Source organism: Dendrobium catenatum, unplaced genomic scaffold (genome assembly GCF_001605985.2).
Source record: "Dendrobium catenatum unplaced genomic scaffold, ASM160598v2 fragScaff_scaffold_716, whole genome shotgun sequence".
Taxonomy (NCBI): Eukaryota; Viridiplantae; Streptophyta; class Magnoliopsida; order Asparagales; family Orchidaceae; genus Dendrobium; species Dendrobium catenatum.
The window spans coordinates 15780437-15795461 of NW_021319178.1; the positions used below are offsets into that span (position 1 = coordinate 15780437).

General features: G+C 35.1%; 1 protein-coding gene across 1 annotated transcript; it reads right to left on the bottom strand.

Moving 5' to 3' along the window:
* Positions 1–3489: 3489 nt before the first annotated feature.
* On the bottom strand, positions 3490–14385 carry LOC110108259 (cation-transporting ATPase HMA5). The gene is made up of 9 exons (XM_020838827.2): positions 13991–14385; positions 11444–12058; positions 10860–11289; positions 10340–10665; positions 5981–6039; positions 5560–5902; positions 5268–5468; positions 4938–5195; positions 3490–4388 (listed from the first exon to the last, which is right to left on the bottom strand). Exons 1-9 carry the CDS (start codon positions 14312–14314, stop codon positions 3912–3914), a joined length of 3033 nt encoding a protein of 1010 aa, XP_020694486.1. The 5' UTR covers positions 14315–14385; the 3' UTR covers positions 3490–3911.
* Positions 14386–15025: the final 640 nt, after the last annotated feature.

A 15025-nucleotide genomic window follows, 5' to 3' on the forward strand; every position in this document is an offset into this window, starting at 1 on the left:
CGGGTCGGGTCGTCGGGCCGCGCGGTAAAGAGTAAGAGCACGTGGCGATATTTTATTGAGGTCCGGATGTAGAGCTACGTAAGGTGTCCGGACCTAATAAAAATTCCAAACGAAACTTAGGTTTCATTTGGGATGGCTTTATTATTGCTTCTTAAACCAATTTTTTAGCAAAAAAATTTAATTTTTTATACTAAAAAACTGCTTTGTGAAGCATTAAGAAAGTCATCTCAAACGAAGTTTTATTAGGTCCGGACACCTGACGTAGCTCTACATCCGGACGCCAATAAAATGTCGCCGCGTGCTCTTACTCTTTACCCCGCGGCCCAACAACCTGACCCGGAACAGAAACCCGGTATTGCTATGTTCGTGTATTGCTCGGTATTGCTTGGCAATAACGAGAAATACGGCTCTGTTAAGACCAATACCGAGCAATATCGATCAATACCTAGCAAAACCGGGGTATTGCTCATTATTGCTAGGTATTAGTCTTGACAGAATGGTATTTATCATTACCGAGCAAAACCTAGCGATACCCTGATCGGTACAAATCAGCTAATACATAGCAATATTGGGTTCAGGTTCGAGTCGGGTCGTCGGGCCGCGCGGTAAAGAGTAAGAGCACGTGGCGATATTTTATTAAGGTCCGGATGTAGAGCTACGTAAGGTGTCCGGACCTAATAAAAATTCCAAATGAAACCCAGTTTGTTTGGATTTTGGGAGGAAGCTGAAGGTATTTAGGTTTGTCCAATGCAATCAGAACTTTTATGTTTTGTCCTTCTCTGCCCTCTCCCTATCTTGTAGTTAGGCAATGAAAAGGAAAGATTGTTTATTAGATTATTATTGAGCCTCAATCTGCACTTAGCTGAACTATTTTATAAGAATTCATTGCTTATTAATTAGCTACTTTATAAGAAATTATGATAGAATTTCTTCGGAAATTTGTCTTAAAATAATCATTTAGTACTAATTAATAATTACAAACAAAGTATTATAATTAAAAATTTACACACTCATATTTTTGGATTGAATATACATATTTTGTTGGAAATTGGAATTCAAAATGGAAAATTATATAAAATTGCATCCCTATTATTGTCAGATATGGAAAAAAAAATCATGATATTTGGATGTAATTTATATCATTTAAAATATTTAGACTTATAAAACAATATTTAAAAGATCTTTAAATAGAAATAAATAATAATAACATGAATTAATTTTGCATAATAAATTAAATATGTTCAAATTTTAAACATTTTTCAAATAATTTGAAATATTCCATCTTATTATTTTAATATTAATATTCAGGATGGTTTTTATTTAAAATTTATTATAAGTATTTTCAAAATAATTTGGTTTGTTAAAAAAATTAAAACAACACAAATTAAATACATTTTAAAAAAAGTTAAATGACCTCTTTAAATATATATTTTTGACTATGTACAATTTTTTATTGTGAAAATATTCATGATTTGTTGTCAGTCGGGTGTAAACGAGTTATGTTGAGGTCGAGGCATGCTTAAACTCAAGCTTGGCTCGTCGCCAAATCGCAAGCTCAAACTCAAGCTCGAGCTCCACTCAAGCTCAACTCGTGGCGATGGATGCAAGCTTGCGAGGCATAAGGCCGACGTTCTCTTCCGCTTCCGAATCTGATTCCTACTTCCTCATCTGTGGTTCCACGCGATTTCACGTCCGAGCTTTTGCTTCCATGCCTACAATTCCACCTTCCGCTCTCGCTTCTGTGCAAGCAGTTCTGCCTTCTGCACTCAAGCAAACTTGTGAGCTCGTGAGTTGAGTATCATCAAGCTCAAATTCATGTTCGTTTAACAAACAAGCTCTACTTTAAACTCAAACTCAAGCTCGCAAACTCATTATCGAGTCATGTTTGAGCCAGCTCTACTCAGTTACACCCCTAGCTGAAGTAAACAAGACTTATTAACTCTGATAAAAAATTCAAAATCTACTTTTTCAAAAAAAAAAAAAAAAAAAAAAAAAAAAAAAAATTCTGCAAGCAGAGGAATTCAGAGTTGGCATAATTAGGTTTATGTTCCCCTGATGAATCACATGGCCTAACACAGTACAACATCCGAAGCAAGCCAGAGGGAAGTATTCTATACTTTTTTTAATAATTATTTGAATTTTAATTAATTCAAAATTTGAATTAATATACTCCATATATAGATTTAGATGTAATATTCTTATTTATAAAAATATTTTAAGTAATTATATAAATAATAATTTTAAGTAGAGATTGCAAATATTTTATAAAATTAATAGGCTTTACTCTTACCAACTCTAAACTCAACCCGAAATCAAAAATTATTGCTCTACGCATATTGGTTTGACTGAAATCAAAATATTTGATTTTGGGTTTAGTCCGATTCATTTGAACTCAATTTGACATCCGCTCTACTCGGCAAGATTATTTTTCTCATGATGAACTTTATGTGTAAAGGTTACGTTTTGAACTCTATTGTACTATCCATGTTGATCCTCATTGATCATTAAATTATTTTAGACATTTCACATTCATATCAAAATCTTGGGTTTGTCAGATTCATCTCATCGAATAGTCGAGTGCTTTTTACATCAAGATTTGTGCTTTATTAGATGAACTTTCTTGTTACATGCCAATTTTCCCTTTTTGAATATAGAGAAGCAGAGTCTACTTATGAACTCTTTGAGTTCAACATTTTGATTATTTCAATAACAAATCAAAATAGTCCATCAAATAATCTATGTTAATCACTTCTAATCATATAATATTTTTATACACACTTTAATACCTTAATGATATCATATTTAATAATCTTGGGCTCTTCAAATTTGTCTTATCTAGGTACTTATTTGGGCTACTAATACATAAGAATCAAAGTTCATTTAGTCCCTCAAATAGCCCAATAAGATTTACAACTATACTTCTTCTTAATATCATTAAATTTATCTTATCATTAAGTTCATTTTGCCTGAAAGTTTACTAAAAATAGAATTCGAAAAGAATTATTCAATTCCAAAAAAAATTTATTCAATCACTTGAATGCTTTGAGATTTATAAATTTGCATTAAGAAAGATGCTCGGTTGTATTTTTAATTTGACAGATGGATTTACTTCACATTCCTGCTGATAAAATAAAAGAATTGTTAAGATCTTGGATGAGAGGAAGAAGCACTTCCTCTTGAGCTTCTTCAGAGGAGAGATCAAAAAGGAGAGATAGAGATGGCTGAAATCTGAAATGGATTTTTGCTCCAATGGCTTTTGGCTTGCTTGTCTTATTACAAGCTTATTATGTCTATTCATAGACACTAAGGCTTCCTCTATGACAGTTTTATTGCTGCTTCTTAAAGCAATTTTTTCGTACAAAAATTTTAAGAAGCAGTAAGAAAGCCGACCCAAACTAAGCCTAAATGATAGCATAAGTGGCTACTCAAGAATCTAAACAAAATAATACAAAGGACTACTCAAAAACTAACTAAAAGATAGTACAAATCTTAAGACCAATCACAACAAAAATTGCTACTCATTCACACTAACACAAACAAAAGGACAGAAGTTACTTACAGACATTGGCATCCAGTTGTGGTAAATTGCACCCTTTTATTTGGGGGTGAAAAATATAGTTACAATTCCACATAAACCAAATAACTCAATTGGCCAGTAGAGCTTCACTACTTCCAAAAACTTTTGAAGAGCACACCTTCCATTACAGATACAATCATGGAGATAGAAACTACACTTGATTACATTCCCTTATCAAATACAATGATTAAGACTTCATTTGGGGCGGCTTTTCTATTGCTTCTTATTTTTTGTGCTAAAAAGCTGTTTTAAGAAGCAGTAAGAAAACCGTCCCAAACGAAGACTAAATAAAATAAGAGCATCACAAGAAATTGGTTAAAAAAAAGAAGAACATTTACTCGACAGTTATTTCAAGTATTGTCGTTAGTCTAGGCTTTCTATACCTTCTTAGAAGGAGAGAAGAGCATACAACACTTACAGAAGAGAAGGCCATGCAGGCCCCAGCCAGCCATGGAGGCATACTCAGCCTTGTGAAGGGGAAGAGAACTCCAGCAGCGACGGGGATTGCGATCACATTGTAAGCCATGGCGAAGAAGTAGTTCCAACGAATTCGAGCAAATGTCTTTCTCGACAGGTCAATGGCAGTGATCACATCCTCTAAGTTGTTCCTCATAAGGACATAGTCAGCAGCTTCAATGGCGATGTCGGTGCCGGCGCCAATTGCCATTCCGACATCAGCTGCGGCAAGAGCAGGGGAATCGTTGATGCCATCTCCGACCATCGCGACCACACTACCGTCTTTCTGGAAAGAGCGAACGGCATCTGCTTTCCCGGCGGGCATTACCTCTGCCCTGACATCTTCAATGCCAACCTGCATAATGCATAGAGGGTTTATTGAGCTAAAATTGTTGACATAGAGTTAGTATTATTGAGGATGAATACAAATGGAAAACTATATAATGTACTAAAAACTCTCAGCAAACATGCAAGGAAATGATAATACTCTCTTCATTGAATATATATCTCAGAGCCATATTTTGAACCTAAAAGCAAGGAAAGAGATTCAAAATGGCTCCATGTATGCCTAAAATGATCATGGGGATCCATCACGAAAGTTCCTCCAAAGTATCCTATTCATTGCCTCGAAAAGAACATGTAATTCACTTTGATTTCGTTTGGGACAGCTTTATTATTGCTTCTTAAAGCAGCTTTCTAACAAAAAAATTTATTTTTAGTATTAAAAAGCTGTTTTAAGAAGCAGTAAGAAAAATCATCCCAAACAAAGGCTTTATCAACTAATGTTCGGTTAAAGGATTTCAAGGGGCAAATGCAAACATAGAATTAGCACTCAAATTCCAAAAAGAGCAGCTAAACACTGCAAACTAAGCTAATCACACAACGCAATGAAAAGAAAGCTCACCTCCTTGGCAACTGCGCGTGCTGTCCTCCAATTATCCCCAGTTACTATAACAGGCTTCACGCCCATCTTCTTTAGGCCTTCTACAACTACGGACGCCTCTCTTTTCAACGGATCTGCAACCCCCAAGGCACCAGTGAAAATCCCATCATACGCCACCAGTACGCCTGTTTTGCCATTTGATTCTAATTCTACTAGAAAATTTTCAGCTTCAAGAGGAACAGGAAGCCCATTTTCAGTCAACAAGTTTCTGTTACCAACCTATCAAGGACATGATGCACAGTTCAGCATTTATAATCATATGAAAAATTAGGTAAAAACTCATGAACTCACCATAATCTGCTTCCCATTTACCAGGCACTGAACCCCTCTTCCAGGCAAGGCAGAGAACTCCGAGGTTTCAAGAAGCCACTCTGAGAGAAAGTCCTCTTTTCTCATTTTCATAGTATCTTTGGTTGTTGGAAACTTACCATAGAAATGATAATGGCAAGCATAATCTATGATGGCCCTTGCAAGAGGGTGTTCGCTGCTAGCCTAAACTACAGAAGAAGATGAAAGACAGTTACAACTCAGGGAAATCACTGTCAGCTCATTTGATAGACAATCTTTGAGAGCAAAAGCTCACCTCTGCAGATGCAACCAGAGTGAGAAAATCTCCAAGGTCCATTCCTGTGAAAGTTTTAGCAGTTGTGACAGTTGCTTTTCCTTGTGTAAGTGTCCCAGTTTTATCAAATATCACATAGCCAACATTTTGTGCTCTCTCTAAAGCATCTCCTCCTTTTATGAGAACTCCATTGGCAGCACCAACGCCAGTTGCTACCATGACAGCAGTTGGTGTTGCTAGTCCCAGCGCGCATGGGCATGCAATCACTACAACTGCTATGGAGAACATGAGGGAGAAAACAAAGCAATTGCTACCTTCTGAAAGCCATGTTGTTGGGTATGCTCCAATGGAACCGCAGATGAACCTAGACAAGATGGAATAACAAATAAACGCCTAACCCATCAAACAAGTAAAATCTTCTCGACAATATGAAAGTACTTACCATCCAAAGAATGTCAGGCAGGACAAGACTACAACAGTGGGCACAAAAATGCTTGCAACCTGCACAAATAAGTGCAGCACGTAAAAATAGTTGATAATTGAACGTCCACTTTTAGATGTGTAGGATGAAAAAAAATTAGACATCAAAATTCGTGAAATGAATCGCTATAAAATCCTGTCTTTTCATCATGATTAAGTCACATCTTCACGAAACATCTAAGTAATTGGGAAACCAGACTAATAATATATGTAATGTACCCTGTCGACTTAGTAGTAAATAAGCCTAAAAGCTGGTTAAAACATAATAATAATTAAAAAAAAAACCAGCCTAAAGCATATCCTTTCATTTCAAGTATGTTTTGAATGTTAGAATATACAAAACAACACAGGCTATTCTAAGAAATTCAAACTATAATTAAATTCATAAATGAAAATAGAAACCAAGACTAACTAAGACTTTCAAAACTATAGATATTAAAAAAAAAAAAAGAACCCTGATTCAAAATTCAAGCAATATGTATTTTGAGATAAAAATGTTTAATAGGAATTTGATGTTTGCAAAAGAATTATGACTTATGTTGCGCCAACATACATAACCAAAAATTTCTCCTACAAACTTTAACAAAGAACGTCTGTGCTTGCAACGCATGAAGGAATGCCAATCAAGTCACATCTGAATAAAGGAAGGTACTCCATTTAATGCATGTTTAAATGAGTTTAGTTTAGTTCAATTATTTGTGAATTGAGAAATATTGAAGTAAATGAATAATGAGGAATAGGATTTATTATTATTTTGCTTTTTACCTCCCTCCTATAAGCATTTTTAAATATTGTGTTGTATATAAGAGAGATCATAAGTTTAGAGGGTGTGGAGAATTATCTTTTGCTACCAAATGTGATATTTAAGTCTCAAGGTGTTGATGAAGAAAAGCAAAACAAGGAATTGCTTGTGAGGAGGCGATGTATAGAGAAAAGGTTTACCTCTACAGGCAACTATGCTTGGAGGAACATAACTTGCTTATTTTGCCAGAAGCAAGAGCATACCCAGAGAGATTGCCAGGCTTTGTTAAAAAAGGGACAAATAGCAAGTGACAATCAACAGAAAAACATAAGATGCAAACCCAATTAATATAGATATTATTGATGTTCTTCCTGTAACTGCGTGTAACAAATATAATAATTAGTATGCACTTAACATGTTTTTAATGCGTCTTGACAAATCATTGTGTTCTACTTTTAAATAGGGCAATGGGCATGATTCTATTAGAAATAATAGTGTGTAAGGCTGTAGGTCTAGACACCATTAGTATAAAACACATGATGGCAGATCTAGATTTTGACTGTGTTGACATATGTGCCAAATTTAAGAGTGTATTTGCATCTTTGGGTGCTTTGAGTAATGTAATGTACAATTTTTTTTGGGTATGCTAACAGCCTTAAGGTTTACAGATGTTCTATGGTTCCATGAAGGCCAAAAGAGTCAGAAGATTATAAGCATTGTAGGGTGCAACTTTCGAGGCAACATTAGTTATTTCTTCACCTGCATTGAGGCAATATATTTTTGGAAAGCAGAAGAGAGTTTATAAGCTAAAAGAAAACTCTTGGAATAAATTCAATCACATAATGATGGGAAGAATTTAGGTGATTATATCAATTAAATTTGCATTGCATATTCTGCCCTAGTGCTAGCTTATATCATTTTAGTATTCAGGGTGAGAAGAAAACAACTTAATGAGATTGCAAACGTTGAGTTCCTTCAAGGCATTGAAAGCATAGAATGCTCAGATTGAAGATGAGGGCACAGAAAGGGGATCATGTTTTGCCACAATATTAAGTCAAAAGGGAGAATTATTATGATATTATATATCCGAGTCAACAAAATTTCCAAATATACCTTCTTATTCCAGCTAATGCACAGCACCTGATATAGGACTTGCCATAAAAAATAAAAATCATAACAATCTAGATTTTTTTTCCTTCTAGCTTTCAAGAAATCAAACATACAAATATTCCACCTTTGATTACACAAAATCAGATACTCGAGAGTTCGTATTTTTTTTTCTTGGGAGGCATGTAGGAGGAGGTCGACAACTATTTTCTAAATATTGGCAAGGTTCCTTCAAATTTCTCAAGCTAAGAAGCATATTATTCCTCGCACACCCTCATGATGATTAGAGTTCCTAGAGGATTTAGGAGACTTAAAGGTGCACCAAAGAAAAATACTTAATATGATCTCATCTAAGCATTATAAGATTATTGGATTTCTTCTTCTTTCTTTGAGTGTAGGTGTAATCCAATTTTTTAGAAAGCACTTAGTCCGGGCTATTTGATTTGTACGCTATACTTGTAGCTTTTATTCATTATTTGTGAATCGAATTCTCTCCTCTCCTATATACATAAGCTTATTTAATGTTTAATAATACAAGATGGCTCGAAGTTAATATCTTCTAATGTAACTAATATGATGAGTAGTATAATTTAATGCAAAGGAAAATTGAGAATTCACAAATTATAAATTATCAATGAATCCAACAACTTAGTTTATTTAAAAGAAAGTATATAATATTGGAATTTAAGCCACTTAATAATGAAATGATTAAAAATATCTGAGAAACCAACAGAAATTACAAACAAATAAAATAAAAAAAGAATAATTAATTTTCAAAAATCATAATTCTAATGAGATTTTTTTTTAATCGAAATCAACAACACTAAACAGACCAATAGCAAATTATGTAAATACAATAGAAAAACATGGACGTAATAAAGTAGGAAAATCTAGGCGTCATGGCAATATAAGAAGATAACTTCCTCCAACATTAATTAGTCATATTTGGACCGCACTCAAAGAAACTATACATCTAACTTACACTCACAATATTGAAATCTAGAAAAGAGAAATTTTATTCAAACCCAAAAGTTCTTAATTAAATGACTCAAATCACTATTTATAGACTCCTCATAACCTAAGCTAGTAAAATACGATTGGCATGATGTCAATCTAAATTTAAGACTTTTAAGTTTACAATTTTAAAAACTTCACTAAGAAAATCCAAATTTAGTTTAAAATCTCCAAACTCAATAAATAGTAGCCGCTAACCCCACTTAAATTTCCAAAATATAATCAAAATATGCCAACTAAATGGAAATAGTGTTGCCATAGTAATTGCAACTGCAATAACCTCCTAATCTCATAGCATCACCTCATATGTTTACTTTTTTTTAAATGATTCCAAGCTCCACCTCCTGAATATTTCATATAATGTCAAGCTCCACTATCCTACTCAATTCCACGTTACCAAAACACATAAATTTCGGTATGTAGTTGTGGTTTCTCTTTCCATTTATGGTTACTTCAAGCCCATCATTCTTGATCCTAGCAATATTTCTACTTTGCATCTTTAAGAGCCTCTAATAGGAATTACTTGGTTCGCAAGTAACCCTAACCCAAACCAGTAAAATTACAGCAGCAAACTGCTGTCCACAGCAGACAAACAGCAGGAAAACAGCAGGAAATTGGGAAATCGGAGAGAAAAACACAAGTAAAGGCTTGTATTTCACTAGAAATCAAAGCAAAACAAAGAAAGATACAACGTTCTTCGATTCGAGAGGAAGAACAACTCTCCACAAGTCTCTAGCAAACCCTAGAGCCCAAGCACACCAAGAGATCTCAAACTTCTCATTCAAATTCAAGATGAGGAGCTAATCCCCCCAATCTCCTAATTAAACAAAAATAATCATAAAGGACAATCATACACTTCCTAAAACAGCCCCCCACATTCAAATTTTTCCTCCTAATTGCAATTAAGACCAGCTGGGCCCACTAGGAAGTCCCCCCCCCCCCTTCTCTGTTCCGCCGGGAGTGGCCCCCCCCCCCCCCCTTCTCTGTTCCGACGTGAGTAGAATTGGACCGGTCCAGCCGGCCCCTCCTGGGCCGGCAGCATATCAGCCTCTCACTTCAATAACTAATTTATTGAATGAAGAATCTTGCAATTACTCTCTCAGATGGACAATATTGGCAACCTCTAGTGCGTACAAAATCGAAAACAAACTGAAGCTTTATAAAGTCAATTATTTCGGCTTTTGATTACAAGGAGAAAAATTGCTGTGAATCCTTTACAAGTGAATTCTTTGCATAACTTGGAAGTGAACTTATGCATCATAACCATTTAGTGCTCCATGAAAACTTCTTTTTTATCGAATGCATTCCTAAATATCTGTTTATCTTTAGGCTCAATTCTTTTTTAAAGGATAGGAGAGCTAAAAACGCAAAGAAGAAAAAGAAGAAGAAGAAGAAGAAGATTATGGAAGTTCCTGATTAGAAGAAAAATAATCATTAGAATAACCAAATAACACTTACATAGTCAGCAAATTGCTGGATAGGAGCTTTAGACAATTGGGCTGTCTCAACCAAAGAAATAATCTGGCTCAAAACTGTATTAGATCCCACTCGAGTAGCTTTTATGTGAAGAGCTCCATGTAAATTCATGGTACCTCCAATAACTGGAGAAGAAACTTGCTTTGCTATTGGTTTTGATTCACCAGTAACCATACTTTCATCAATGTAACTTGTACCCCATACTACCACACCATCAGATGGAACCTTTTGACCAGGAAATACTTTTAGAACATCTCCTGGCTGTACAAGAAGAGCATCAATTTCTCTTTCAGTGGTATGTCTTCCTTCTGTTAAAACGGGATTGCAGATAAGCTAAGAAAATCAGTTAACAGAGTCTTTTGAGAGTTGATTTTTTTATCACAATGGAATATAGTTTGAAGATGTATAATCAACAATAAGACATTTAACAAAAATAAGTATTCAACCAACACGAGAATGAATTTGTATTAGTAGATAGTGTGGCCATGTTGAAAATATGTACCTGCATCTTTCTCTAATAAAATAGCAGTTGATGGAGCAAGTTCCACTAGTTTCTTAATAGCATCAGACGTCCTGCCCTTAGCAACAACTTCCAAATACTTCCCCAATAACACAAAAGTAATTATCATTGCACTTGTCTCAAAATATGTCGGTGACTTGAAACCTGTGCTTGCACCATAGAATACAGCCCAAACTGAATAGATGTAAGAAGCTGAAGTCCCCAGCACAATCAAAACATCCATATTTGTTGAACCGTGTCGCAATGCTCTGTATGCTGCAATATAGAATCTTTTGCCAATAACAAACTGGATTATGGTTGCCAACGCCCACTTCAGGAGATCTTTAATTATAAAAGGTCCAAAATGCATAAGTAGAAATGAATTAATAAAGGGTATGTAGGGACATATTGCTCTGATGAGAAAGATCGGAACCTGAAAAGATGATGAAAAAGTTCAAAACTTAGAAATGTAGAAATGAAAACACACCTAACAAAAACAAAAAAAGAAGTGAACTGTGCAGTACACGGAACCTTGGAAAAGTTTAAAACAATGAAGATGCTACCATGATATATAAAATCATACTCACACTGAGAATCAGGCTGGAGATGAAAAGCCGAAGCAATTTTGATGCCTCTTTGGTATCACTGGAGGCTGCTCCATTGCAAGGGTTCCTGGCCGTAGCTTTAAGTTTGCCCCTGCTCCCACTTTCAACTGCATCAACTATTGATCTCAAACCGATAGCTTCTGGATCAAAGATTACTTCAAACTCTGACATATTATTGTTTATCTCAAACTGCCTCACTCCTTCTATGTTTTCAAGTATGCCTTGCAAAAGATGAACATCTTTATCAGCATGTAATCCAGCTATGGCAAAACAAAATTTATCTTGTTCACTGCTTCGCAGAAATGCAGCTTCAAATCCTGCATCCTCCACTGCACTAACAATGTCATCTTTACCAATGATCGATGGATCATAATCAACTTCCCCTGATGACGTTGCAAGAGCAACAACTGCTCTTTTCACACCAGGAATCTTTCTCAAAATACCTTCAACAGAATTAACACATGCAGCACAAGTCATACCCCCTATCCTAAACTGCCCTGTCAAAATCTTTTGTGATTTTGATTGAACTGATTCAGAATCTGGAAGAACCTCAGCTTCAAAACCTGCATCCTCGATAGCATTTTTTATGTCTTCATCCTATACAGATAAGCAAGAGATATCAAAACTAGGAGGGACGAGTTTTTCAAAACAAAGTTATGAAGTGAAAAAAAAAAGTATTATTAACTGTTAATTGAGGTGATAAACTATAGAAATGAATGATAATATATGAAGCACAATATGAATATGAGGACACAGATAATAAACACAACTATTGTTAAAAATATAGGATAAGAACTCGTATTAAACATATCATTATATATATAAAAAAGAAGAGGTAATCTAAGAAAATTAATATTTAAGTCATATTTCATTTGTTTATTTCAAAATTAAAAGCCTTTTATTAATCTTCGACTCTTCTATGACTTTGTTATTCAAATCATCATTATTTAGTTTACCCTATAACATGAATGTTCATTATTTATTTCTTTTTTATTTATCATAATATATCAAACATGTGTCAAATGCATTGTCATGTCCTTCATGTGTTGAACATAATATAATTTGAAATTATAAAATGTTAATGCATCATCAGAGATAATAATAAATGTTAGTAGACAATCAACCCAGGTTTTAGGATATGAAATGAGTACAAATATATGTAAATGTAAAAATTTTCTTTCAAAATAATGGATTTATATTAAATTTACCATCTGGGCTATTTACTTTTTCTTGGTTAAAAGGCCAAAAATGAAATATATATATATATATATACAACACTAACTTTTAGAGCTAGAATTTACTCTACCCGAGCCTCAATCTGTAAAACCAAAATCCATTCACTTGATCAGGAACCCATAGGAAATAAAAATGGAATGACCTATCTCTACCTTTACATGCTCAGAATAAAGGTTGTCCGTGTCATTGCAACTAAACAACACAAAGCTAAGAGAGAATTTCTTCAAGTAAGCACGTTCATAAATGATATGTAGAATATTGACAACAAATTTGATCGCCAACCGATGTCTTCCTAAACCTAAATCAATTCAATAACTACGCACTCGTAAATATATAATATTAGTGGATTGCTTTTGTGGTGCTTTCTCCGGAAAAAAGTGAAAGAAAGGCAAACAAAAGCCTTGAAATTTCATTATATCAGGGACTTTACTGTAAAGCTGAATAATAACATAAACAGGATAATGATGACACCTCAAACGACCAATAAAACCTACAAAAATCAGCTTTCTAGAACAATTAAATACAAAAAGGTAAGCCAATGCCCTGAGAAACTGTTTTGCTACAGGTAGGATTTAGTAAATCTTGTAAATCAAAGAGGCGTTAAATTTTGAAATTTGTTGGATGTGTTAGATGTTATTCTGTTTGATTCTAAATAAATTATTTGATATATGAAATAGAAGAAGAGCGCAATAAGAAGTGACGTCAATATCTTAAATACTCTTTTCCAGGGATTAACTAAATCAAAATTAAACCTAAAAAGGGAAGAAAATGATATTTAAGAAGGTCATAGTATTTATGTAACTCAAAACCATGGGGCCAGATTTAGCCAGATTTAGCCTAAAACCTGGCTAAATCTTGCAATCAAACATCCCCTAAAGATCAAGAACTAAATAATTGAAGCAAAAGGCATATCTGAAAACAAGTCTTGAAACTCCTATTCTGTTAGAGGCTCAAAAACATATTCATGAGACGTGCACTACAGTAACTATTCAACCCTATCAAAATCTCTCCATTGAGATAAAAAACCTAAATCCACCACAACTCAAACTGCATCCTCTTCTTAACAAAACTACAGCACACACTTCTTAAACACAAAAAGCAAGAAAATAAAAATCTGAAATCCATTTCATCCAATTAAAATTTAAAAATCGGTAGAAGTAGAAAAACTTGATTCAAAGAAACAAAATCCATTTCATCCAATTAAACCGAAAACCAAACAGAACCCTGATAAAAACTCAAACACTCGCTCAAAACCAACAAAATCACAAAGCCCAAGACCTCGAGAAAGCTCACCTTCAAAAGATTAGGATCGAACACCACGTGGGCCTTGTTCTGCAACAGCGAGACGGTGACCCGAGCAACTCCCTGGATGCCGCCGACAGCCGACTCAATAGAACTAGTGCACGCCGAGCACGTCATTCCCGTAACCCTAAGCTGAATCTTCCTCATGCTCTTCCCGTCTTTCTCTCTTCTTCCTAACGCCGCCTCCTCATCTTCGTACGAATCGAGGAGCCTTACGTCCTCGAGATCGCCGGATTCTTCTCTCGCCGATATAGCGTTTTCCCGGCGGCCGCCGTAGATAGAGGTGAGTTGCAGGTCTCTCCGGCTTGGAGCCATGAGCGTGGAATTGGAGAAGGGAAGAGAAACCTGATAGGACGAGAGAAGAAGACTCAAAACAGGCAGGTGAATTAAAAGAAGAAGGGAAGACAAAAGAGAAATATTTTAACAGTTTAATTAATTAGTGACATTTATGCCCCTAACGGTAGACCAAATCTCTTTTCTAACCTCTGTTATTTGGCATTATGAAAATAATAATAATAATGTGCTTGTAAATAAATACAGTCTTTTATTGGTATTTTTATTAGGTCCGGATAGTTCTACATCAGGACGTCAATAAAATGTCGTCGCGTGCTCTTACTCTTTACCGTGCGGCTCGACGTCCCGACCCGAACCGGAACCCAATTTTGCTATGTATTAGCTGATTTGTACCGACCAGGGTATTGCTGGTTTTGCTCGGTAACGAGTAATATCATTCTGTCAAGATCAATACCTAGCAATTCCCCGATTTTGCTAGGTATTGCTCAGCATTGCTCGGTATTGGTCTTGACAGAGCGGTATTTCTCATTATTGTCAAGCAATACCTAGCAATGACGAGCAATATCTAGCAATACACGAAAATAGCAATACTGGGTTTCCGTTCCGGGTCAGGTCGTCGGGCCACGTGGTAAAAAGTAAGAGCACGTGACGCCATTTTATTGGCGTCTGGATGTAGAGCTAGGTCAGGTGTCCAGACCTAATAAAAATTCCTTTTATTGAGGAAATTATTAT

Bases quoted from the DNA above. Each gene is read 5' to 3' on its own strand.
- LOC110108259 (XM_020838827.2), bottom strand. From the start codon at position 14,314: ATGGCTCCAAGCCGGAGAGACCTGCAACTCACCTCTATCTACGGCGGC. The intron at 12,059-13,990 runs GTGAGCTTTCTC...TTATCTGTATAG, and splicing joins TCGATCCTAATCTTTTGAAG to GATGAAGACATAAAAAATGC. The intron at 5,903-5,980 runs GTAAGTACTTTC...CATCTTGTCTAG, and splicing joins TGCCTGACATTCTTTGGATG to GTTCATCTGCGGTTCCATTG.